Raw genomic sequence first — 26,100 nt, 5'->3', positions numbered from 1 at the left:
ACATACCCATCTTCAGTCCTGAATGCCTCACTATAAAGCCAAATTGGTGATAGAAATTTCGTTGAGAATCCCTGAAAGACGCTAGTGTTCTTTGCTAAATATTTCCAGGTTCCCGCCCTGTGAACGCATGGCAGGATTGCATTCTCAGGCCTCCTATAGGTATGATCAATGCACTGAGGTGGACTGATAGCAGCACTAGTGCCCAAGAATGTGTGGTACCAATGGACAAGCCCATCTCAAATGAACTCACACATGAGCAAGTTGTGAAAGGTACATATATTCATTTTTACATCTAAAATAACAACCAGAATCTTCTTTATATATAGTATTTTTAAAAGACATACACACACACACACACACACAAACACAAACACATGCAGGTAGACACAAACACACAAATAGTAATACCTACAAGAATTTTTTTTTTCCTGTTTCACAAATAAGGAAACTTGGATCCTAGAAGCTAAATTAGTTTACTCAAGGTCTAAAATACACTTAAAAAATTAGCATATGAAACAGTTCTCTTACTTTTCTTCTGTTCCCTATCTTTAGGAAACGTACCATGACTTAACTGTCTCCAAAGTAGACTCATTGTTCCTCCTGCCACCCCACGCTACCACTCACACCCCCAACCCTACTCCTAAAATTGGATCTAACCCTCACTGTTGAAAGTACCCAAGATCCACGCAGAGTGATGGAGGACTGAGCTATGGAGCCACACAGCAGGCCTCAGAAGTGAAAGACAACCAAGCCCAGCAGGGCCCCACAGCCCCCAACTGGCCCAGGAGACCATAAAACGGCTAAGATTGACCAAGAAGCCAGCCTCTTGCAGGGCGCAGGTAGGTCAAAGGGTCCATAAATCACCCTCCTTAAAGCTCAGTCAGCAAATGATATCCTCAGTGTTTCTTCAGCAGACCAAGAGTTTTGGAGTCACTCCTGACAAGAAGAGAAAGTATTCCAAGGAAGCATGACCATTCCTCCTCACTCCAGCCTGCTTTCCATGTCCTCTTTCTCCCAATCTCCCCTCTTGGTCTCAGGACATCCATCAGAAATGGGGCAGCCTGGGAAATATGGTTGAAAAACAATTAATAGCAAGAACAACAGCTTGCATTGGGTTTTTAACGTGTTAGTCCATTTAATCCTGAAACTGTCTTGGGAGGCCTGTAGTATTATCAACTCTGCTTTACAGAAGATGAAATAAAGCACAGAGCCATTGAGTAATTTCCTCAAGGTCACACAGTAAAAAGGCGATGCTCTCAGCTGCAATTTTTGGTGCCTTTGCCTTCCCTGGGCTGCTCCTTCCGCCCTAAACTTGGTGCTCAGTGCCCTCCCTCCTCCTCTGCTGTTGGAACTTGGATTCTAGAATGCCTCTGCTGCTGTGAATTTACATTGTAAACCGTGTTGCTTCCCTCGGGGTATTTGCTCAACCAGTCTCATTTATTATTGTGGAGTGAAAAACTCTGTATCCTTTTAGTGATAAACCAACACTAAACAGGCATAAACAAATGCGTGGAAGACACTGGAGGAACCCAGCGCCTTCCTGGTGCCCCTGGAATCTAACAGCCTGCTTGTCCTGCCTTTGATATGAACAACAGAGGGTGCTGTGGAGCTGTGGCCTCCAACATAATGCCGTGGCCCTCTCTCCCCTGCCTCCCAGGATGGGGTCCCCCAATGAGAATCTATTCCCAAAGCTAAGTTCCCTGTTTCTCTACCTCTGCAGTCCTCCTTCCCTGACCCTGGGACCACCTGACAGACCTGTCTCAACCCTGTTTCTAAGAACAATTCTGACCTGCGTTCATTGGGATATGAGGAGGGTCCCCCAATGCTGGAAACCTCAATTCTCCTTGCAAGTCCAATTCTGACCTCTCAATCCGTTTCTCAGATTGAGAGGCTGAGATCAGGTCAGCCTTCAATCCTGTATTCTTGGTGAAGGTCTGGAACACTGCCTTCCCCTATGGTTCAGCCCTGCCCTGGACCACCACCACTCCTGGTGCTTACCAAATAACCCGAGTGTGCCTGGGGTTTTGCCCTGAACCCTGTGCATGGGGCCCCTCTCTCTGCTGATGGACCCCCCTGGTGCTGCTACCCTCCACTCTGGACTTTGGAGGATGATCTAGTGTGAATTTCTTAGCCCCGTACTGTAATCTTTGTTGGGTCCTCAACACGGTCTACCACGATGCCAGCTGTGATTATAGAGCCCTTCTGATATCACGTGAGTCCAGAGCATAGGACCCAATACTGAGAAAATTCAATAGGCACAGAGCCACCTACAAGGGATATGCTCAAAGAATCCAGTCCTCAGCTCCTCGCCTACCTCTTATCACTTCCAAAATAGAGCAAGTTGATAGTTAGAGAATTACGTGATGAAGTCTTCATCATGGAGTATTGTAAGGGCATTCCACCTCCTTCCTGGACTTCCTTCTAATACTGGCAGACTCCTTTGTACATCCCCAACCCTAGTTAGTGTAACTCCTGATCTTGCCTTCTCCTGTGTTTCTCCAACATGGACTACAGCCAACCAAGGATCCCCAACCAGCTGGAGATAAGGCCTTCACTACGCACTTCTTCCCTTGAAAGGCTGGACACAGTATCCCCCAAAGGCAGGGCCTCCTCCACCTGAGACAGTCTGATAAACCTAAAACAAGCGGTTGTTTAATTAGGACCTTAATAGAAAGGCCAGCTGTGTTTTTAATAGGTCATTTGAATTAGTGACTCTATTAGTGGCAAATTAAGAAACATAGCGATGTTTCATCCTGGAGGAAGCTGACAGACTAGGAAATGGGCAGCGAGCAGGAGGATCCACCTTTGTAAAGTTCTCCTATAAAATTCCAAATATGATGACAATTATTAAGGGTAACAGGCCTATGTTTTCCCCTCCCCATTTTCCCAGCACTCACACATGCCACTCCATGTATACGACAGAGCCCTCCTCCTCTCTCTCCCTCTCCCTGGGACTGTACCTCCCATACCAGCACAGCATACGGTTTGCAGGGTCTGTAACATGGATGTCCCTTAAAGGTTTTTCCAACTCAGAATGTCTTTGGTTCCATGAGATTCAACCCCTTGTTTTGGCCCGTTGCTCAATATATGGACCATGACTCAGAAAAGTAAAGAAATATAAAAAGGATGTGGCTGCTGCCAAATGGTATTTTGTTTGAAAGTCTGAGACTCTTCTATAACAATGCAGAAAGGCCATGAAACCTCTCCAAGCAAAACCATTCCCAAGGTTGATCATCCCTGCCCACATTCCCCCAGTACCTCTCAGGCTTCTGGCTGCCATTTTTGTGACTTACTCTCCTGCTTCCTGGCTGCCTAATGTGTGTTCTCCCCCTGGTTTCACCTGTGTAGAAATATGTCTCAGGGGCTGGCTATGAGTAGGTAGCTAATTTGCCACAACCCCACCCACACCCGCTTAGGAATGATTCTGGATTCCACTTCATTAGGAAAGACAGACCTGTTGCTTTGTGATTCCAATCAATCAAGTGTTCTTTTTCAACAATGGGGCTATTATGAGTGTTACTACTCACTGACAAGATGGAATTAAAGTATGTGAGTACTGTAGACAGCAGGTGTGATGGGTTTGGTCATGTAAGCTGAGATGACATAGGTTTTAAAGAAAATGTACATATTTTCATTTATGTGCTAGACGATCAAGATGTTTCCATTCTCTGAAAAATATGTCCCCCTGTTCCCCTCCTACCTCATTCCGGCATCACATAGCAGGCAATAGTGTGGTCACAAGGGGCACTGGTGGATTGATACAAATTGCAGGTGAAATTTCTCTTTGTATTTTTAATACTCACATTTCATCCTTGACGATTCATTAATTTAGATCCATTGGTTGGGCTTAATGATGCATTCTAAGTGGGGGAAAAATAACAGTGGTGGTAATGAGTAATGATATTGACTAAATGTATATCCCTCTCTAGAGATAAACATGTGAAAATGAATACATGAAAAGGAGTACCCACATTGATATAGCTACACAAAACTAAATTATCATATTTCACTGAATCGAAGTGTAAGCTACATCATTATTTTTATGTTCTGCTAAAAAACAAAGGGAAACAAAACTTTCCAATTAAACTCTGACATGCCATTGAATATAAGATACATTCCAATTTCAGACACATTAAAAGATGAAGAAAATGCCTATCTTAGAATAGATAATCTATGATACTAAAAATCACACTCAATGCTATCTAACTATAAATGGTAGTTATCAATGTATCCAAAAAGTTTCTGTTTTTAAGGAAGGGGCTCCTAATGTGAATCTGTAGGTTAAACAAATAACTTCTAATTAATAAAGTAGTATCAGCAGTTTTACTTGGTGCTTTAAGAGACTGATAGCCAGGCTCAAAGTCTCCAAGATCTGTAAATACACAGATACTCCAATCCAAGAGAGTATGGTTTACTCAAAAGAGTCTCAAGGAGAATGGAAAGAGATTTCAATGCCAATTGTTCCCTGTTGTGATTCTGCTACTGATTAGCTGGGTGGCCCTGTGCCCATCCCATAAGCATTCTGGGCTTTGACTTCCATACCTGTAAAATGAATGAGTTGGACTAGAATCTCATTTCTAACTCATTTGTCATTTCACAGCTCTCACATTTTATGAATCTATGATCCTGAGTTCATGTGGTCCCATCTTGATGGGTTCAAATGTCAAGCTGAAATACATCCAACATGAAACATTCTCTTGAAGGGTATATTCCGCTGACCTTCAGTTTTAGCAGAATACTCCAAATTTATCGAATGAAGAAATGAATGAATTATGCTCTATTGATCCTCTTCGACCGCAGATCCTGAGTACTGAGCTATGGTACTTGTCTCTGCATAACTGGTGAGGACACGGACCCTCCAGGGCTGAGACTAAAAGGCGAAGGCTTACCTCAGCTGCCCTTGATTTCCCCTTCAATGAAGACATCCTCATCCTCAAAGCATCTCTTATCTAAAGAAGCAATGACAGTAAGAAGTACCTCACGGATATTGGAAGAAACAACAGAATCACCAGGGCTCAGATGCCTGTCCTGAAACTTTAAGACCAGTAACCCTGGCAGAAGCAATATCAGAGGACTTAGCATAGTGACTGGCAAGTAACAAGATTTGGATAAAAGCTGGCATGTAGTTTTAATTAGATTTCTGATTTGGTATTAACATTAAAATTGTGATTATGATTTCCATTTTTTTCACCAGGAATACTCCTCCTGTTGACTTGATAAAGAGCCTTCTGTTGACTTGATAAAGAGCAAGAAATGACAGAATATTGGTTTTGTTTTGTTTTGTTTTTCCTTTTCACAGCTGATTCCTCAAACCATCCTCACAAACTCAATTCCCCTGGACTATGCTCTGCAATCAAAACTGCTTCATCCTCCTGCTTCCCCCAGCCACATGAAAATCATTGATAAGGAGGAAGCAAATTCAAATTACCTTGTGATCCATAATGGTTCCAAACAGCAGGATGAAAAAACCCTGTGGCAAAATTCAACAGACTCATGAGGGATGGTTTTTCAAAAAATATCTCAGCTGTTATTTTCATACCACTCTTCTAGATACTCCTAGGGCAGTTATTGGACATTAGAAACTTCAGTTTCCACTAATGCAGATAATAATGCACTGATGGGTGTTCCTTTGAGTCTGCCCCCACCCTTGGAAGACGATCATCACCTGCACAGGAATATGCAGGAGGGTTATTGATATTTATTGAATGACTGTAGATGTAGGACAGTTTTCAGCCTTATGCAGTTATGTTACTTTCTTCCCAAATATAGAGGTAGCTGTTTCTACTCATGATGACAGTAACGTGTGACAGAAACTTGTAATTCAAAATCACAATCATGGAAGGTGTCTTAAGAAAACGAAACTTATATTCTAGTCTACTTTGAGCTGGAATTAAAAGTCAGTAAATAGACAGCCAAGGCCTCTAAGCTGGTGGGGGGAAAAAAAAAAACAACATTTCTACATAAAAGTAAGAGAATGCTACAGAGATTTATAAGGCTAGGGTCTTTTCACAATCAATCTAAGGAGAGTTCATGGCGAAGAAACACTCATCAGATTAAAATTTTAGATGTTAAGTCACAGGGAGAGCTTGTTGAGAAAAGAGAAATGTATATAACTAGAAACATTTGAGTATTTTTCTGTCAAGAAGAGAGAAACACAAATGAACTGAAAAAGAAATACATAGCAAAATTTCCTGGGGTTTAATTAAGTTGCAAAGTAAGGAAGGATGAGATCATTACTCACCAGAGTAACTTCAAGAGTGGGGAAATTTATCAAAAGTCCCAGAGTCTTTGATTTAAAAAAAAAAAAAAAATCCCTCATGTCAAAGATTTCACTGTAAAGCAATGCAACAGAAAGAGTAGAATAAGTGTGCTCCTTAGTTATTATAGAATTATGAGTAAGATATATAATTGATCTGAGTTGGTATTTCTTTAAAGGCTGCTTTCTATTTTGTATCATGCTTTTAAACAGAATAATACTGACATGTTAATAGGAATACTTTACTGTTTAATTAGTTATATTATTTAAAACAGTAGTGGGGAAAAATTGTACTGAGAAGAACCAAATAGTAAACATTTTAGGCTTTCCAGGCCGTACGGTCTTTGCTGTGACTACTCAAGTTTGCTGTTGTAACTTAAAAGCAGTCAAAGGAAAACTGTAAACAAACGAGCATGACTGGCTACCAGTAAAACCCTATTTACAAAAACAGCCTGCAGGCCATAGTTTGCCAACTTCTGATTAAAAGCATAATCAAGAAAATGGACTCATCAAATTTTCTATTACTTGTGGGTATGAAAAGCAGTCTGGTCAATGATAGCCTCCCAAAAGTGTAAGCTTAGTAGCCAAGAGACAGTAAAACAACTTTGAGAGGAACAATCTTGCCAAACCCAGTATGTTGGAGTAGGAAAAGACAATAGAGATCATTCTAGATGCCTATCTTTATTTTACAGATGAGAAAGTTGAAGCCCAGAGAAAAGTGTCATTCCCAAGATCAGGTAACATATGGCAAGATCTGTTTCTATAAACAGATAGCTGTTAGCTGGGTGGCCCTGTGCCCATCCCATAAGTATTCTGGGCTTTGATTCCATACCTGTAAAATGAATGGGTTGGACTAGAATCTCATTTCTAACTCATTTCTCATTTCACAGCTCTCACATTTTACAAATGTGACTAGCAGGGAAGGGGTATGAGAACTCCTGACTGGCTAACACCCAAAGTGAGTGGCAAGGCCCATCTTTTCATAATATAGAAAGTGGCTGTTATTTCACTGAATTCCCAAACCACTGGAGAAAGGATAAAAAATGTACCTGTTTTCAGGCATAACATGTAGCTTCACATATCCTTGACCAAACAATAGTCCTCTATAAGTGAAAGTTGGCTTCTTCTAAGATTGAAACTTTAGTAGGGATACAGGTGGATCAGTGAGGAAAGAAGGAAGGAGATTTCCACCCAACCACCCTGGTCAGCTAAATTCAATTTAAGAATCAACAGTTAGAGATGCCATAGCCAAATAATCCTAAGATATAAAAGGAAGTGGAGAGGACATTTTGTGTTCTATAATTTCAGATCATAGTCATTTTTTGTGGTGTAGCCAGAGTAACACAGAAGTCTCTCTCTTGGAACTTACCTGGAAAGCATTGAGCAAGGCAAAAATTATATGGAATGTCAAGGAAGTGCCTTCTATGAGAGTGGCTATTCCAAAACCCCAGGTCAGTCCCAGCAGTGGGGTGAGGATGGCAACATTTTTGCTGATCCTCATAATTATGGCCACATCCTGAGACTTGGAACTGCCAATAGAGGGCCTCTGAGTGTTGATGGCAACAACCAAAACCACAATGAGATTCACAGCCACAATGACCAATGCCGGGATGGCAAACGCTAAAAGGGCTTTGGTATTGTCCCAGTTAAGCCAACAGGCCTCGAGTCTCATGTAGCCTTTCTTTGGCTCTGTGATAGCAACTGTGGTGACAGCAATGATCAATGGGCACCCATAGCCAATGGCAAAGCCAATGACCATCATTCGGGACTTCATCATCCTACGGAAAATGACCAATATTCCATAAATGATAAGCAGTGCTTTGAAGAGCATCCAGAAAAACAGAGAGAGGTAGAAAAAGTGGCTGAAAAATGTCACTGCAACACACACGTTGGAGTCCTGGGCCTTAGGGTTAAAGTTAGAGCCTATGATAAACCACACATTGGCAGTCAGAAGGGACACTGCTATATTCACGATGCACACGTGACGCATGTATGATATCTCCGTCACCACCACCCGGGACCACACCGTGGCTTCAATGATCAGGCAAAGAACCAAGCTTAGGATTGAGACGCTGAGCCCAATGCAGGTGATGTAGTCCAGAACTTTGTCAGTCATTGATTTGGGGGACATTAGAATGGAAAAAGACATCACTGTACTGGTGTAGTTACAGCGGCATTTCACTTCGTTCTTGATATCCGATATCATTTGGCATGCTTTCTCATCCCATCTCCTTTTCTTGGAGTGCCAGCCAACACACTGGGCTCTGGCATTGCGGCTTTTATTGATCTTTTCGAAGGTGAGTACGATTTCTTGCAACTTTTCTGGTAAAACCACTGATAGGACCAGACCATTTACCGGTCTGGGAAGACTCACATTTTGCAAGTGGGCTTCTCTCAGGATAGCTCCCAAGGTTGGGAAAGCTATGCTAATGGCTCGGGATGCATTTGGCCACAGCTTCCTTAGCTCTTGCCTGGGAATCTGTACCATTCCTAAGATATCTTCTGTAGTATTGTTTGTGCTCATGGAGAAATTGAGGCTCTTCTCTGAGGTATTATGGTTGATGTGAAACCCTTTTGTCTGAATGAAGAGTTCATTCACAATGTTCTCAGATTTATTGTGGATGTGGAGGTGCCTGGCAAACAAATTCACTGACTGCAACAAATCCGAGCTGGCATTTTTGTTGGGAATGAAAGCCCAATTTGAAATGGCTGCCGTGTCCAGGATGTGGTTGGCCACTTCACTATAGCTCTGCAATGGAGAAAGGTGAACATTATACTAAGGATTTACACATTGTTGTATAAAGTTGATTTCTAAAACCTGAAATTTCTAAAGATCAAGTTACCCAATCTTATTTGGCATATGTCTCTTCAAATTCCCTATGTATTAGAATCCCACATTAGTAAGGTCATACAGAGGGAAGAAAAGTAAAATAACGCAAAAAAAAAAAAAAAAAAAAAAAAAAAAAAAAAAATCACAGCTAAGGTTTACCTGCTTTATTATTGCACCCAGGGCAGCATTTCCAGACTGCAGTGTGTGTAGAACTCAAGTTTCCCATTAGATTTTAATGATTGTTTAATGGAGGAGAGTGGAGGTATGTTCTCTGGTCATTCAACCTTGACAAAGACTGCACACCCTGTCCCTATCTCCCCCTGCCTTACAAAGAATTCCAAAGTTCATTAGGACATTAAAGGCTCTGAAAAGTTGTGCCATACAGAAATCTGCCTAACTTTGTTTAACCTAGAATTTCCTACAACTGATGTGCTACAGATCTCCCTTTTAAAAACGGAATCTCCATTAACATTTCTCAGAATGGTTATGTTCTACAGCAGTGGTCCTCAACCTTTTTGACACCAGGGACTAGCTTCATGAAAGACAATTTTTCCATGGACTCTGGGCGGCGGAGGTGGGGATGGTTTCAGGATGAAGCTGTTCCACCTTAGATCATCAGGCATTAGATTTTCCTAAGGAGCACACAACCTACCTCCATCTCATAGGCAGCTCACAATAGGGTCCGTGCTTCTATGAGAATCTAATGCTGCAGCTGATCCACCAGGAGGCCGAGCTCAGGCAGTAATGTTCGCTCACCCTCCACTCACCTCCTGCTGTGCAGCCCAGATTCTAAGAGGCCACAGCCCGGTACCAATCCACTGCTCGGCTGTCAGGGACCCCCATTCTAAAGAATATAGTTTTAGAAAGGTACATTCCATCTTGCTCACTGCCATCACTACACTATGTGACATTTTCTTGAAAATGTGAAGTGTGTACAAAGATAGGTATTCAAAATGTTTTAACTTCTTGAAAACTTCCATAAACTAGAATGAATCAATATCCCAAACCGAAGTGAAATGCCTGCTGTTGCTGTGATGGTTGCTGTCATTGTAGTGTTTGCCCTGGAAAGTATATTTGAAACTATTCAAATGAAAATTTTAAGAGAAACATCATTTTTAAATTATTAACAAAGAATACCTTCATTTTCTCTCGAGTAACATCATCAGACAAGTCTGTAGAAATATTTTTTAATAACTCCACTATAAATGCAATATTTCCAGATGTCGTTTCTGATGATTTCACAACATCAATGATGCAGGCATAATCAAGGGGGCAGTTCTTACGGATTCCTTGAGCTACATTCTCAATGGTCTCAGGAGCCCGAAAGTCTAGAATGTGCAGGGGTATAGATGCTGCTGCTACAGAAAGGCGAGATGCACCAGTTGAGTCCTGTTTAAAACAAATGTAGTGTCATTCAAAAATGATTAAGTACCTACCATGTGTCAGACTAAAGGAGCTAAAACACAAACAATCTACATGGCGAAGGCAGATGAAGAAGCAGAATCCTAAAAAGTGGATTTGATGCAGAGCGGGGTGGAGAGGATACAGTGGGGTCAGAAAGAGGCAGAGGATTTCGCTCGAATTAGCAGGGACCAGGATATTGACCTTTACTATTGGAATTTGCTTTCAGGACATTGATTTTTAACTCACGCATTATAACAAGATAATTTTCTACAGAGAAGGGAAAGAAGAGCCACATGGAATTTCATGGGGGAATGGATTTGGGAGGTTGGCAGGTCAAACACAGAACGCTAAGGAATTACAATTTTGGACTTTAGAGTTTACTAGTTAGAAGAGGTGATTTGCTCGTTTTCTGATTTTTTTACCTAGACTCACTCAGAATGTGACTTTGAATAAGGAAAAGCAATGATTTATTTCCTTTCATTCACTTTTGAGTGTGACCATAGTTGCAAGGACTTCTATGTGATTACCTAGGCTAAGTGACAGAGAAGCCACCTGCAATCCCCTTGTAAAACCACTGTTAAAATTTTAGAAAATGCAGAGATCCATGAGCTTCCATGGGATTGCAGGGGAGGTAGAAGATAACAGTTGCTACATGGAATGATACAAAAGAGATTTTAACTTTAACTGGATGTGTATGCATTCAATTTCTGTTCCTCTAGATAGAGCACACATCTCTCCTTTCTTTTGGTCAAGAGATTGAAAGTATTAAAAAGAGATATCAAGGCCCGGCACAGTGGCTCATGCCTGTAATCTCAGCACTTTGGGAGTCCCAGGAGGGCAGATCACGAGATCAAGAGACCGAGACCATCCTGGCCAACATGGTAAATTCCCATCTCTACTAAAAATACAAAAATTAGCTGGATGTGGTGGCAGGTGCCTGTAGTCCCAGCTCCTCGGGAGGCTGAGGCAGGAGAATCGCTTGAACCCAGGAGGCGGAGGCTGCAGTGAGCTAAGATTGCACCACTGCACTCCAGCCTGGAGGCAGAGCAAGACTCCATTTCAAAAACAAAAAAAGAGATATCAAAATAAATTTGATTCTAGACACATTTAGTTGATTAACTGATTATCACAAGAGGCATACAAACCCACCATTAGAGCTAAAACGTAACCTCTAAGCAATCATATGCACCATAGTGTAAATGAGTTTCATATCTTTGTTTTTTGTTGTTGTTGTTTTTTGTTTTTTGTTGTTTTTAAGAGAAGTTTCTTAGTGGTAGAAAGAGAGAGCATGTGGAGAGGAGGGAGAGTACCTGAGAGTTTGGGTAAGGAAAGAAGGTCAAGAAACAAATGTAACCCACTCTGTAGATTTTTCTAAATTTAACCCACTCGGTAGGTTTTGCAGATCTGAGACTTTTTGTCATGCCGAACAGATCACACTAAAAATGCCTCACTTTCTCCTGGGGGATTGACTTCTGTCACCAATAATTTTTGAATGCATTACCTTAAAGAGTTTTTCCACAGAAAGACTTGTACATGTTTCGGTTGATTTTTGCCACTTTTTTTGATTACATGTAAATCCTATTTCTCCACGAAAGTCCTTAGCACAGGGCCGGCTGCAGTTGGAAGAAGAGATACAAGGTCCATGGCATTTCTCTAGAGAAAAAAAAAAAGAGAGAGAGAGAGACAGGAGCCCAATTAGGATTTCCATACTCTGACACGTGCATCAAATTCATTCTGGAGATTTTTGGATTGCTTCCTGGAGGAAGTGACGTTGAACTGGGCCCACGGCAATGAGTAAGAGCTGCCAGGTAGATTGTGAAGCTGGTGTCCAGGCAGAGTGAACAGTACGTGGAAAGGGGAATTTCACGTCATTCAGAAAGACTAGTCCAGAGCACCTGAAGGGGGAGTGGCAAGAGATGAGGGTGGGAAAGAAAGCAGAGGTTAACTCACGCAGGGCCTTGAATGCTGTGCTAATGTGGGAGTTACCAGAAGACATGATTGGACTTGTTTTTGAAAGATAATTGATAAGATAGAGCAGGAGTCCATAAACTTTTATGTCAAGGAACACGTGAATGGTGTTTCCAGATAAAATATGGGAATCCCAGTTATATGTCAATTTTATTTTCACACACAGTTGATTCTCATTATCCACAGGAGTTACATTCTATAAAGACACCATGAACACTAAGTGTTCTGAACAATCGCTCCTAGGGTAATATAAGGGTAGGGTCCTACAAGCTTCTGCTTACAGCATTTTCATCAACTAATCAATATATGACCTCTTTAATGTATGGTTCTATATAAAGATACCTTATTTAATATATATTGTTGATTCATTAGCATTAACCTCATGGCCAATAGCACTGTAACTCATGCCTGAACAAAGCTTATCTAACATATGCATTTTCTCCATAAGATACATTCCAGACTTTTCTGGCTTAGGAATGCTAGGCAGCGCTTCAGCAGTATGTTTGGGGGCTATTTTAAACAGCAAAATCACCAACAAAAAGCACAAAAATGCAAAAACAAAACTGTGATGCTGCACAGACTAGGAAAGAACAGTTGTTTATAGTAGGAGAGCTAGAACAAGAAGGTAAAACATCACCTTGTCCAGCTCCTGCTGAAAACATATGTACTGGACAACTCAATTTTTTGCTGCTTTCTACATGTCTGTGAATGACCACAAAAGCACTGTGAGTATTGATTTAGGGATTACAGATAAATTTCAGCATTAGGCAAATTTGCAAATATAGAATCTGCAAATAATAAATGACTGTAAATGCTCAGATAAACAACAAATAAGTTTTCAGTGTCTGTATGATCCATGCGCTATTATTCATTGTTTATCTGAAATTCAAATTTAATCAGGCATTCTCTATTTTTATTTGCTAAATATGGTAACTCTAGCCAGAGAGTAAATATTTTCAGCTTTGCAGGCCATATGGGTCTTAGTCACAACTACTCAACCCTGCCTTTGTAGTGTGACAGCAGCCAAAGACAATATGTAAATGAATGGGTATGGCTATGTTCCGATAAAACTTTATTTGCCAAAACTAGTGGCAGGCCAAATTTTGCCCATGGGTCACAGTGAAGGCGCTTTGGATAGGAAGAGTGAGCCTGTTGAAATATTCTCAGGAGAATTGCCTTAAGATAGCAGCTGGGGAATGGAAAGTAAATGATGCTGAGAGCTATTAGGGTGTTCAAATCAATAAAATGAGGTGACCAGTTACCTGCGAGTCACCTTTTGTGGCTTGGACAGCTCTGTGATGACTGCATTCACTGGGAAAGGAAACAAACTTTGCCAAACCTTATATGCAAAATTTGCATCAAACCTTGCCTGCAAAATTTGCATCAGTTTTTGCAAGTTCATTAACCAGAGTAGTTCTCAGTTTCCTCTTCCATATAGATTTAATATGATGCCATAATGTTGTTATAAATATGGAATGAGACAGCATCTTGTACAACACTTAGATCCAAGTTGTCTTAAATGCCCTGTAAATGTTAGCTACCTTTCTCTCTGCTTCCCTTTCTCACCCACAAATAAGGATGTATTTGCCACCTAGCCATGATTGTGCAGAATCCAGTTACTCCCCACTATGTGAGTGAGAACCACAGGATTTCACTGAAGTACTATTAGTGATTACCCCCTTAGTTTATGTCTCACTTCTTGAGAGTGACCAGTCTCATCACCCATGATGTCCATCTTACAGTGCTTTAATAGACTTCTCAGCACCAGAGTGTTGCATACATTTAAGCACCCTGAAAATCTCTTTGAACGAAGGAAGGAATAATCTTGTCCTCTTTCCTTCTCTGCCTCCTGTTAACTCATTACTTTGAACAGATTTCTCTTTGGGATTTGGAGATGTGCACTTCTCTACTATTCTACAGCATATGTGAATATTTGATAACTCCCTTCATTGACTGTGCCACTGGTAATGGTATAAATGTAAGAAAATCTATGAATACTGGTAAGCGTAGAGAACTTACTGGAGATTGCTATTCAGTTGGAAAGCCTGTGATCTGGGGACAAGTTTGCAACACCAGTGCCCTTCCTTTATTCTTCCCTGTCTTCAAATGGATGAAGACTGTTCTATAGTCACATACCTTGGATCCTTCCAGTCTTGGGTTTCCCTTCAGGGCTTTGAAGTTTATCTCCAGCCTGAAAAATACAAATTCCCAAAGATCCTCTTTACTGTGGGGCTCTGCTCCCTCATCTCAGCTGAGAGGCTCCATGTGAATATGAAAAGAAAATGTGTTCAGGACTAGAAAGAAAACTGCAGCAGATCCACGTGCTGGTATTGTGGGAACTTGCTGAAGGAAACGTGGGTGAGAGCACAGGGAGAATGCACTGCCCTCCGATGAGGGATAGAATCTTGACGGTGGTCACTTGGCCTTTCTAGGTGAAGTTAGTAAAGATGCTACATCTTTCAAGAAGTTTAAGCATCCAGGGAGAACAGAACACAGATGAGAATTAAACGACTAATCTGTTCTCTGCCTGTGTTAACTGTAAGGATGAAATGAAGTTAATGTGGTCCACCAGACACTGTAGATCCTTAGAAGACAGAAATTAACAGATACTAGGAATAATCACTAGATCACAATAATAGAATCACAAATCTCTTATATCCATAAAGAACTATAAATAGTATCTTTAAAAATTTCATCTTATAGATAAGGAAATTGGGACTCAGAAAAGTGAAACAACTTATGCAACTACTGGGGAGCAAAATTAAGATCTGACTCTCCATTGCTCAACTGCCAGGCGAGTACTTTCCTCTCTCAGCAGCAGTCTATCTGCATTCTATCTACATTTCCCATTGCAAAGTGATTATTCTACTGTACTTTCCCTCTCCAGGCAAGTCCCTGCCACCTCTCAGCTTTTCTTTGTTCCCTTCTTTAGAAAGTTATTATCAGCAAGAGTAAAGTTGTAACCATTTGAAAATGTATTTAAAATGATATCTTATTTATCAGAAGTCTTGCCATCAAGGGCAACTGAGAGATTTCTCTTTGGATCACATAGGAATAGTTCAAACTTACTTTTAGGTGAATCTTGGATCTATAGTGGGAACATTCTGTGGACAGAAAGAACATTAAGCAGCAAATCATGGTTGCCTGGGACTTCATTTTCATACATGAGGATCTTTACCTGCAATAGAGAAAGAAGGCATACCCACCTGAAGGTGATACCTTCATGCAACTAACAATACTTATCAGGCTAACCAACTCCTTAGTGAACCCACCGGATATTCTGAGATAGTCACACCAAAGCAGCCGGCCCCGGAAAAGCACACCAATATCTATTTTCAAGCCAGCTAAAATGTATGAAAGAAAATAATTTCTCTCAACTGTTAACTTTTCTACAGAAGAAGATAGAATGATGGAAGAACCAGGAAGGATGTAGTTTCACCAAAGCATCATTCCTTATTATTTAATTGACAAGTTTATATAATAGTCATATTTATCAAGAATATCTATTTGCCAATAACTGTTCTAAGCACTGTCTTTTATAAACTCATTTAATCCTATGATGTAAGATGCTATTACTATCTTCGTTTTATCACTGGGGAAAGTAAGGGACAAAGAGTTGAGCAACTATGAGCCCAACACTACTCCGATAAAAAGTGGTAGAGCCACGAGTTCAACCCAGATGGTCCAGCTGGACAGCCATTCTTCATCTCTATAACAGGATTTCTCTGTGATGGTGCTATTGACATTCTGGGTTGGATAGTTCTCTGCTGTTGGGGGCTGTCCTGTGAATTGTAGGATGGTTAGCAGCATCCCTGGCCTCTATCCAGTAGATGCCAGTAGCACTCACTACCCCCCCTCAATTGTTGTCAAATGCGCCCTTAGAGGAAAAATCTCCCACAGCTGAGAACCACTGTCCTATAGTGTACTGTCTGTCTAGGCATATGGAGACAAGTAACTTAAAGTGATTTTAATAAGCCCAATTGTCTGCTACCAGAGCAAGCTCTGAGACTCCCTCTTAGCAATGGATAAACTATTTATACAGATAAACTAGATGCACAGGAAGATAACTCTGTATTCTTTTGCCATATCTCTGTTTCTTGCCTTTTTCCTGAGAGTTCTACCTTTCAAAGCCAAATCTCAAAAAAAAAAAAATCCTTACAACAGTTGAGATTTATCAACATCATCATGATCGCTACTATGACACCTTCATATAAGATAGTGGCAATTCAGACCACTTATTGGTAACAAAGTTCCTTAAAATGATTTTCCTGGAAATTCAGATGCAGCAAAATAAAAAGATCATTGATTTTAGAATCAGCAAGAGCTATACTATAATCTTATGTCTGCTATGGACGAACTAGCCTGTTTTTTCATCCATTTCATAAAATGTAGATGATCATTCATTCTATCAACCAACATTTATCAAGTGTCACTCATTTGCTAGAAATTGTACCAGATGCTGAGCATACAGAAATAAAAGATGCTATTTTTCCTGTAAAAGATGTTCAGTGGGTAACACAGACAAATCAAACCAACAGTGAGAAAAGAGATCACCTACACATCGCATTCCGTGAACACAGCCAGGCAAAGACTCTCCTCAGCAAACATAAATTCCCTTATGATCCAGTAGAGATGACCTAGGCCCTGATCCAACTAGGTCCATAAGGCAATCGGTGAACAGGGAGCAGACAGAACCGATTGATCTGACATCAGACCCTTTCTGGGTAGCGTCAAGCGTAAGATGGACTTTCATGAGTCCAGTGAGCCTTCAGCTGAGATGACAAGCCACAGGCACTTACAGGAATGCTTCCAAATTATCTTTGAGTTTAAAGTTTCTAACCAATGAACAGAGGGGAAAGTATGTTTATTTACAACATCATCTGGTAGAGCAAGTCTGAGCGAGGGAAAGAGAACATGGCAGCATGACAGGCAAGGTGTGGTAATGGATTTGACAGGGGTTGGGATTATGAATGCAGAATTGATGATCTTACAGTGTGGGTAGAAAGAAGTCACCATGTAGGCCGTAAATTGATGAATGGGCACACTAAGCAATTTGCAATATGAATATTGTCTAGGATAGATGCTTAACTGATCATCACTAAAGAAAGTACCAGAAGAACCAGTATAAATTGTTTTAAAAGTATCCATATATTTCACATATACGACTTTGGCTTTCAAAATTTTTTGACAGGCCGGACACGGCAGCTCATGCCTGTAATTCCAGCACTTTGGGAGGACGAGGTGGGCAGATCACAAGGTCAGGAGATTGAGACCACCCTGGCTAACATGGTGAAACCCCATCTCTACTAAAAATACAAAACATTAGCCAAGTGTGATGGCGGGCGCCTGTAGTCCCAGTTACTCTGAAGGCTGAGGCAGGAGAATTGCTGAAACCCTGGAGACGGAGGTTGCAGTGAGCTGAGATCGCACCCCTGCACTCCAGCCTGGGTGACGGAGGGATACTCCGTCTCAAAAAAAAAAAAAAAAAAAACTTGACAATAACACAATAAAAAACTGATCTCAAATCGCATATTATGACTCACTATGCACAGCCATACATAGGTATGTATCTATGCATGTATATCAGTGTCTATACATAAAACCAAAAAAACGTAATTTTTATATTGACAAATTTTATGTAAAATAGTTATCCTTGCTACCTACAAGTAAGAACTCTGATACGTCCAATAGTTTTATCTTATATTCTTCTCCATTCTATTTGACATTCTCTCAAATACTAGTTGTCACCCACTAAGTTTAATTCACAAGCCTCTAATGGATTGTCCCCTGCAGTTTGAAAAACAGACTATAAGATTCATTTTGATTATCAAGCTGAAGACTGTTCACTTCTCTCATTAAAGTGATCACTTTAATCCTTTCTCTTTGCTAGTCTTCACGATTATACTGAAGTCTCCTTCAAAGGGTACATGTGTCAAGGAGAAAAGAAACCTATTCTCAGGGCCAAATAATAGGACTGATGCTGAAGGCAAACCCAATTCCTCTCCACACTTCAGATCATGGTCAGAAATGTGCACTAAAATGGGTGACGACGAGATGAAGGGAGGCATTTATAAAGAATAGCATCTGCTGCCGGGGGCTGTGGCTCACCCCTGTAATCCCAGCACTTTGGGAGGCTGACGCAGGCAGATTATTTGAGGTCAGGAGTTTGAGACCAGCCTGGTCAACATGGTGAAACCCCCACCTCTACTAAAAATACAAAGATTAGCCGGGCATGGTGGTGGGCACCTGTAATCCCAGCTACTCGGGAGGTAGGAGAATCGCTTGAACCTGGGGAGGAGGAGGTTGCAGTGAGCCAAGGTCATGTCATTGCACTCCAGCCTGGGTGACAAGAGCGAAACTCCGTCTCAAAAAAAAAAAAAAAAAAAAAAAAGAGAGAGAGAGAGAATAGCACCTGCTGTCTGAGGCTTCAGGAGAAGGGTCATGTTTACTGTCCATTACCTTTAATATAGGAGTTTTGCTTAAAGCTAACCTTGTTGAAAGCAAGTCAGACATTTGGCATAATGATGTGACGTCATTTGTGAAGTCTAAAAATGTCTCTCCAACTAGTGCTAGGCCCCCAGCTGCACACAGCTCCTGAACGTGTTCAGGGAGTAAAGGATCCAACAGCTATGACATTTTCTGTCAATCATTCTTTGTGGAACAATATTGAATAATGATATATTTCATATATGTATATACATAAAAAATTTTACTAGCATAAAATATATATGTAATATGAAATCATAAACGTGACCATAAAATACACGAATTTGAACTAAGCACAATTGGCTGGAGGGTTTTGATTAATTAATTTGCTACTTGATCATTCACGTTACTATAGTCTGGCATAGGTAACTACATACCATTTGGGATGGCAATTTATATAGTAAATTTTCTTCAGTTATTACAAATGTTGGGGGAGAATATTCAGTGACACTGCCCAAGAGGAATCATAGCAGTTTTATTTTAGCCCAGTTTGATTGGCAGGGATGGATGAGATAGACGTTTTCAGGTTGGCCCTAATTTGGTTGGTTCTCTTCTCACCAGAAAGAGTTGAATGGGATCCCTCCTGTCACAGTTCAAATGTAGCTGAGGCCAAAAGCCAGAGTCCTCTGCAGAGAAGAGCTTAAGGACTCTGAGAATGAAGAATTTAAAATTTTAAAAAAATATTTGGCAGCATAATTTATCCTCCCAATTCATCCGTGGTTGATATTTTATAGAACGTAATGGAGGAAACACACGTCCTTACATCTACCACTGATAAAGACTCAATAATTAAAGTGAATTGGAGTTTTTCAACATTCCAAACTGAAAAGTTTCAGTAAATACAAATATAGTATCTCTCCAGCACCTAGCACATGTCTATATGTAGTGAGTAGTCTCCCGAAAGGATGAGGGAAAGAACAAGCATGCAAAACCTGAATATTAAATTAAATGTAACAAGAACAGTGAGAATTATCCAGATGGATATAAGCAAACCATGGCCCGTACCTAAAGAAGAAGCTTCCATACAGGAGCCTTACGGGGCTAACTCACCCAGGTGAGGGACATACCAGTTCCTGGTAAAGAGTGGGGAGCCAATGCTGGATCCTATCCTACGTGGAGAATCCAGACTTGTTCCAAGCATATTCTCCTTAAATTACTTTTATTCCATTTATTGACTTCTGGTTCTACATTGTGTTCAGGTTATCAACAAAATTGTGTATTCTCTTTGTGTGTGTGTGTGTGTGTGTGTGTGTGTGTGTTTCATTATGCAATAAATACTGTGGGTTTTTTTATACTTTATATTCTAGGGTACATGTGCACAACGTGCAGGTTTGTTACATATGTATACATGTGCCATGTTGGTGTGCTGTACCCATTAACTCATCATTTACATTAGGTATATCTTCTAATGCTATCCCTCCCCACTCCCCCAACCCCACAACAGGCCCTGGTGTGTGATGTTCCCCTTCCTGTGTTCAAGTGATCTCATTGTTCAATTCCCACCTATAAGTCAGAACATGCGGTGTTTGGTTTTCTGTTTTTGTGATAGTTTGCTGAGAATGATGGTTTCCAGCTGCATCCATGTCCCTATAAAGGACATGAACTCATCCTTTTTTATGGCTGCATAGTATTCCATGGTGTATATGTGCTACGTTTTCTTAATTCAGTCTGTCATTGATGGACATTGGGTTGGTTCCAAGTCTTTGCTATTGTGAATAGTACTGCAATAAACATACGTGTGCATGTATCTTTATAGCAGCATGATTTAGAATCCTTTGGGTATATACCCAGTAATGGGATGGCTGGGTCAAATGGTATTTCTAGTTCTAGATCCTTGAGGAATCGCCACACTGTCTTCCACAATGGTTGAACTAGTTTACAGTCTGTGTATTCTCTTATATTCCCTATCTTTATAAACCCTCTGTGTATGGTGGCAGAAAAACTTTGTTGGGAAGAGATGTCACCACTTAAATTAAGATTCTAGTACCCAGTGAGGGGAAACAAAAATGGCAAGCAGTAATCGTGACAGAATAATGCTGGAATGAGGTATATTTATGTTTGAGGCTGATGCTTATTATCCACCATTTGTTTGCCAACCATTTGTAGCAGGCACAAAAAGATTAAAGAAAATGGAACAGAAGAAAATTTTAACCTTGAGGGCATTTGTAAAGACTGATCTAATTTTCTTTGAATTGGGGGAGTGGGACTGCTCTACCTTTAGTAGGCAAACAGTGGAGGCTTTGGTGTCTACTGTATTTGACCAAGGCCTTGTGTCCTCACGTGGGTTTCTGTGGAACGCTGGTCTCATAAAAGACAAAGGGGTTCCATGGCCAAATCAGTTTGGGAAACAATGTGTAACACCACTGCCACAACTCCCCCCAACACACATACAGACACACACACACACAGGCGTGAACACATATCAAAGGTTCTGAGATTTCTTGTAGTAAGAAGACTGTTTCATCCAGGTTTTACAATTCACCTGATAATCAGAAATTCCAGGCCAGGCGCAGTGGCTCACGCCTGTAATCCCAACACCTTGGGAGGCCAAGGTGGGTGGATCACCTGAGGTCAGGAGTTCGAAATCAGCCTGAACAACATGGTGAAACCCTGTCTCTACTAAATACAAAAAAATTAGCCGGGCATGGTGGTGCATACCTATAACCCCAGCTACTTGGAAGGCTGAAGCAAGAGAATCGAATCGCTTGAATCTGGGAGGCAGAGGTTGCAGTGAGCTGAGATTGCGCCATTGCACTCCAGCCTGAGCAACAAGACTGAAACTCTGTCTCAAAAAATAAATAAATAAATAAAAATAAATAGATAATCGGAAATGCTCTGGGGAGTTTCAAGCTGCAATTCCATCACAATATGTTATCTTGGAGGGAAACACATTAATCTATCCAGACTTAGGCTTCACATATATTTGCTGGGCATCTACCTAATGCCCGTCCCTGTGCTAATACATTCATGGGAGTTCTTTAAGTCATTCACAGCAAAGCTTGGGTGACCAAAAGAAAGAGATCAGTTTCAGAAACGAAGAATTAAAAAGTGAAAGAGAAAACAAGAAGCAAAAGAACTCCTGCCTGAGGTTATCTGTGGCAAGAAGGTAAATAAAGAGTTATCAGTTATTTATAAATTCCCTCCAATTTCTATACTAGTCACTCAATAAGGGCAGCTCCACATCTCGTTCCCAAGGTGTCTGCAAGATGACTTATTTCAGAGAGAAAAGCAACTAAGCCACCTAGAATGGCAGCTTCTCAGGACCTGCAAAAGTCATGTCCCAGGTTCCTTCTCCTCCACTTCCATAACCCGCCTCTTTCTGTACATGATTATAAAAGTGTTAATTACCCACTACCATCCACCTTTGTTTTTCACACAGTACTAAAAAGCAATTCAAGCCTGCTGAATGGAGGCCAGGCTCCCCGCTCTAACATGTTCATCACAAAGAACAAGATCACATTTGCTGGTCATTACAAAGAAAATAACATTTGCTGGCCTCAGAGACTTACAGGAAAACGCAGCTAGACCTGATTGTCCCGGGGTGGGGGATGTGTCTAAGGATCTAACTCTCCATCAAGTTTACAGTAATCAGCGACTTTCACACTGCTGCCGAAATTCTAATCACAGTGGGTCAACAGAGCACAACAATTTGTGCTCTTTGCCCCGGAGCCTCAGAGAAATTAGGCCGCACCTAGTGGTCTAGTGAAATAGACAAAAAAAAAAAGGTCAGGTTGTCATTAGTCAGAATGTAAACACCTGATGTTTCTCTATTCTTAGCACCCAGCAGAAGATACAGAATAGACAATCGGTAAACGTTTGTTGGATGAGTGAATGAATTGGCAAATGATCCCTGCAGAGTGACATCAGCATCTGAAGCATCTGAAGTTTTTGCTTTAAAATCATGAGGCAACTTTTCTATCTCAGAGGGGCAGGTGAGCACATTTGCAACTCTAGATAATTTTGGAACCTGGTGTGTTAAGTAGAAACACTCCTGGATGCCAGTCCGACTGTGGACCTCCTCTTTATTGTACTGCCTGGAGCCTTATGTGAAAGAATTGAGCAGGAAATAATGCCATGCCAGGTTAGGGGATGTCCACCATGGGCACAAGAGGGTGTCATAACAATGCATGTGTCTCTTTCCACACTGTCTCCACAAGTCAGAACTAATAAAACCCTGTTTCTCTGGACAGACCCAGATGACCCCAGCTGTTCTGAAACACCATCTCCTATTTGTCCCATCTTCCTTGTACCTGGAGCAGATTTTCTGAATGAGTTGGAATTTAAAACTACAGTGAGTCTGCCTGGGTACTGGAGCTGCTTTCTGAAACATGCTAGATGGAATTGTAGGGGATGACTCACACAGATTGAGTACTCCCTACCCGTCTGAACACGCTGAGTGTGGCCTGACATCGGGATTCCCAAAGAAAAATTTAAAAGGTCAGCCGGGAACTATAAGTGGAGTCAATCAGGAAGGAATGCCTTGGAAGGTGTGATCTCGCAAACCTATTCATGCAAAACACCCTAAGGTGAGTGGCCAAGAATATTTGTGAATCAAGGACATACTTTCCCAAAGGGGTCCTCTCCCTGGAATTGTACCACAAGGTAAGAGGGAGAGCCTATTCTCACCTGTTTGCCAGTCTTCAAGGTGGCAACTCGCCTCACACTCCCAGGCCAGACCACTGTCTGATGAGAACAACCCATTCAAAGAGATTAACTAGAGGGCAAGGAACCTAAGAATTAAGTGACCCACATTTTGGGGGGGGTGTGTGTGTGCGTGTGTGTGTGTGTGTGTGTGTGTTGTTCCCCTAATTCTAAAACCGTCTGTTTCCTCTGCTCCAGTAGTATAATTAGAACTCTGATTATAACATCAGATGGATAAACGAGTTGTTTATGTGTTTAAGACCCATTATCTCTTGCCTTCAATAGTAGACGAGTTGTTCATGTGTTTAAGACCCAATATCCCTGCCCTCAGTAGTAGAATCTATTTAGTTACCCTTAGCAGTTCTCCCTTGCCATGGACAAACTGCTTCACATAGAGCCTTGGGGGAAAGCAAGATAGAAAAGGACGATTAGAATCAGAAACATCTCATCTCTGGCTATTTTAGATGGCTTGCAGCCAATCTGTTGGTAGCCCAGTATCTTTTCTAAAAATTGGAATCTGGATTTAGATACTGATAGGTTTCAAGAATCACATAATTTCAGAGTTGGAAGACATCCAGATATCTCACCAACTATCTTGATACTTATAAAATTTTAAAGAAATTGATAGGCCCAGCAATTGCCTCTGCTCCATGAAGAAAGCTCATGGAGTGCTGGCACTGAAAAAAAAAGCAAAAACAAACAAACAGCACCTAATGATGCAACACTTTAGAGCTCTCACAACTGTCTTCAGAGTATAAGGAATATAGAGTTTCAAGTGGCATAGAATTGGCCACTTGAAACAAGGGAAGATGCAAAACGTGTTGGCAGGAACTGGAGAAATGTTTTTAAAATTGATACAATGACAGTTTTGTCAGGCTCACTAAAAGAAGAAACTGATAAAGAATGCTTTTAAAACAACATCCAGCTTTACATTCTGTCTAAAAGACAGGTATTGAAATGTATCAAGCAAGGGGACAATGCAGGGACAGTGAGTTCATTTGCCTGACAGGATACTTTGCATTTTCACTCCTAGGAGTGAGCCACGAAAGCCTGACAAATGACTCTTAAAGAAAAACAAACGTAAAGGCGGCTTAGGAAATACTCCAACCTTGAGCTAGCCAATTTCTAAATCATGTTACAGAAGTTTCGGAAGAATCGAGCATTCCAGAAAATACCATCATAAATCACACATTTCCCCCTTCTGGAATATGTGCAAAAACAAGCCTTTCTTCCACAGGAAAATGGTGTTGGTGTGGGACATCTACTCACGGCATCCAGGAAGCAGATCTAGCAGCCATGAGGTGGAGAATCACCCAGCAGGAAGGCCGGCGCTCAGCTCCCCAGCATGGTGCCCCACCATCACGTGGCACCTCCCACAGTCCCTGGTCAGCGGCTGTGATCTGTCTTCTCCATTTTTGAAATGGAAGGTCCAAGGGGCCCAGTGAGAACTCACTGCCTGTTGTGAGAAGCCGATCTGAGAACTGTAAAGTTGCCCACAGTTTCAAGGCTTGTGCAAGTCTGTGATTCACTCCACTATGGGTCCATGAAGCACGCCTAAGAGAAATTACAGGTTTCTCCTGTCTGAAGCAAATCCATTAAAGTGAGTCATCTGTTTGTCTTTCAGTTCTCCATCCTTATCTCAGATGATCGCATGAGACTCTGCTTGCATCTGCTGCGCTGGGGTAATTGGAACGAGGGTGATAAAATGCAAGGTTATGCCACTACTCTTGATGATTTTTAAAGGCTGATACTTTTTTTGTCTTTTTGCCTGTTCTGATGTTGAACTTGGAGGAAATTGGCTGACAAACTGATGCATAAGTTGTGATCCAATTCCTAACCAAGCAACAGAGAGATTTCTGTTTTATTTTTGCAATGACCGGGACAAGGAGTTCTTACTGAGCCACTACATGGCTGTGGTAACTCAGACACAGAAGGCACTGTGGGGAACGCACACAATTTGACTTTAGACAGGGGAGTTGGTTTGCATTGTTCTGCTCACCACCAAACAGTCCCACACACTCCAATTCTACTGTTGTCTACTCACAGGTTTCTTCCCCGCAGAGATCTAAAGCAAACCCTCATTTAGATATTTCCAGGGGAAATGTGAACAGTAAGGAGAGGTAAGTGAGGAGGCAGTTTCGTTATGGGTTTTATAGCAATGAAGGTCAAGGAGGTGCTGTTTATGGAAATGGGTCAGTTCCATTTAGGTCAGTAGTTAAGAAGAACTGGCTCATTTGGGAAGTGGAAAAGCCAATATCAAGCCATTGTGTAATCAAAGGACTTTTTATTGCACATATTTACCGAACATATTCTATGTACAAGACACCATGATCTGCACTATGGGCATACAAAAGTGAGTAACATACTGAGTAACAAAAGTGAATAACCCCATTCCCCAAAACATAGACATACGCACACAAAAAGACCAAAAGGAAATAAACAATACAACACAGTAAATACAAAAGTAAAGTGAAGGACACAGATTATTAAATTACAGGAAATCAGGTGGGGAGAA

The 26,100-nt window shown here is 41.1% G+C and overlaps 1 protein-coding gene across 2 annotated transcripts; it reads right to left on the bottom strand.

The window, feature by feature from the left end:
- Nucleotides 1–454: 454 nt before the first annotated feature.
- ADGRF4 (adhesion G protein-coupled receptor F4) lies at nucleotides 455–25,070 on the bottom strand. Of its 2 annotated transcripts, none has more exons than XM_050789017.1 (10): nucleotides 24,855–25,070; nucleotides 15,528–15,636; nucleotides 14,595–14,649; nucleotides 11,992–12,143; nucleotides 10,224–10,475; nucleotides 7,626–9,005; nucleotides 5,429–5,470; nucleotides 4,890–4,949; nucleotides 3,804–3,860; nucleotides 455–1,061 (listed from the first exon to the last, which is right to left on the bottom strand). In XM_050789017.1, exons 2-9 carry the CDS (start codon nucleotides 15,618–15,620, stop codon nucleotides 3,807–3,809), a joined length of 2,088 nt encoding a protein of 695 aa, XP_050644974.1. In that variant the 5' UTR covers nucleotides 15,621–15,636; nucleotides 24,855–25,070; the 3' UTR covers nucleotides 455–1,061; nucleotides 3,804–3,806. The 2 variants fall into 2 exon arrangements, with proteins under 2 accessions (XP_050644974.1, XP_050644973.1); XM_050789016.1 differs by having other exon boundaries at nucleotides 24,943–25,070.
- Nucleotides 25,071–26,100: the final 1,030 nt, after the last annotated feature.

The sequence above is a fragment of the Macaca thibetana genome, chromosome 4 (genome assembly GCF_024542745.1).
Source record: "Macaca thibetana thibetana isolate TM-01 chromosome 4, ASM2454274v1, whole genome shotgun sequence".
Classification (NCBI taxonomy): domain Eukaryota; kingdom Metazoa; phylum Chordata; class Mammalia; order Primates; family Cercopithecidae; genus Macaca; species Macaca thibetana.
Note: the sequence above shows the minus strand (reverse complement) of the source record. Positions and strands in the feature narration are given on the sequence as shown.

Coding starts and splice junctions, on each gene's coding strand:
- ADGRF4 (XM_050789017.1), bottom strand. CDS start 15,620: ATGAAAATGAAGTCCCAGGCAACCATGATTTGCTGCTTAATGTTCTTT. Junction 4,950..5,428: donor GAACCATTATGGATCACAAG/GTAATTTGAATT, acceptor TTGCTTCTTTAG/ATAAGAGATGCTTTGAGGAT. Junction 3,861..4,889: donor GGAAATCAAGGGCAGCTGAG/GTAAGCCTTCGC, acceptor TCCCCCACTTAG/AATGCATCATTAAGCCCAAC.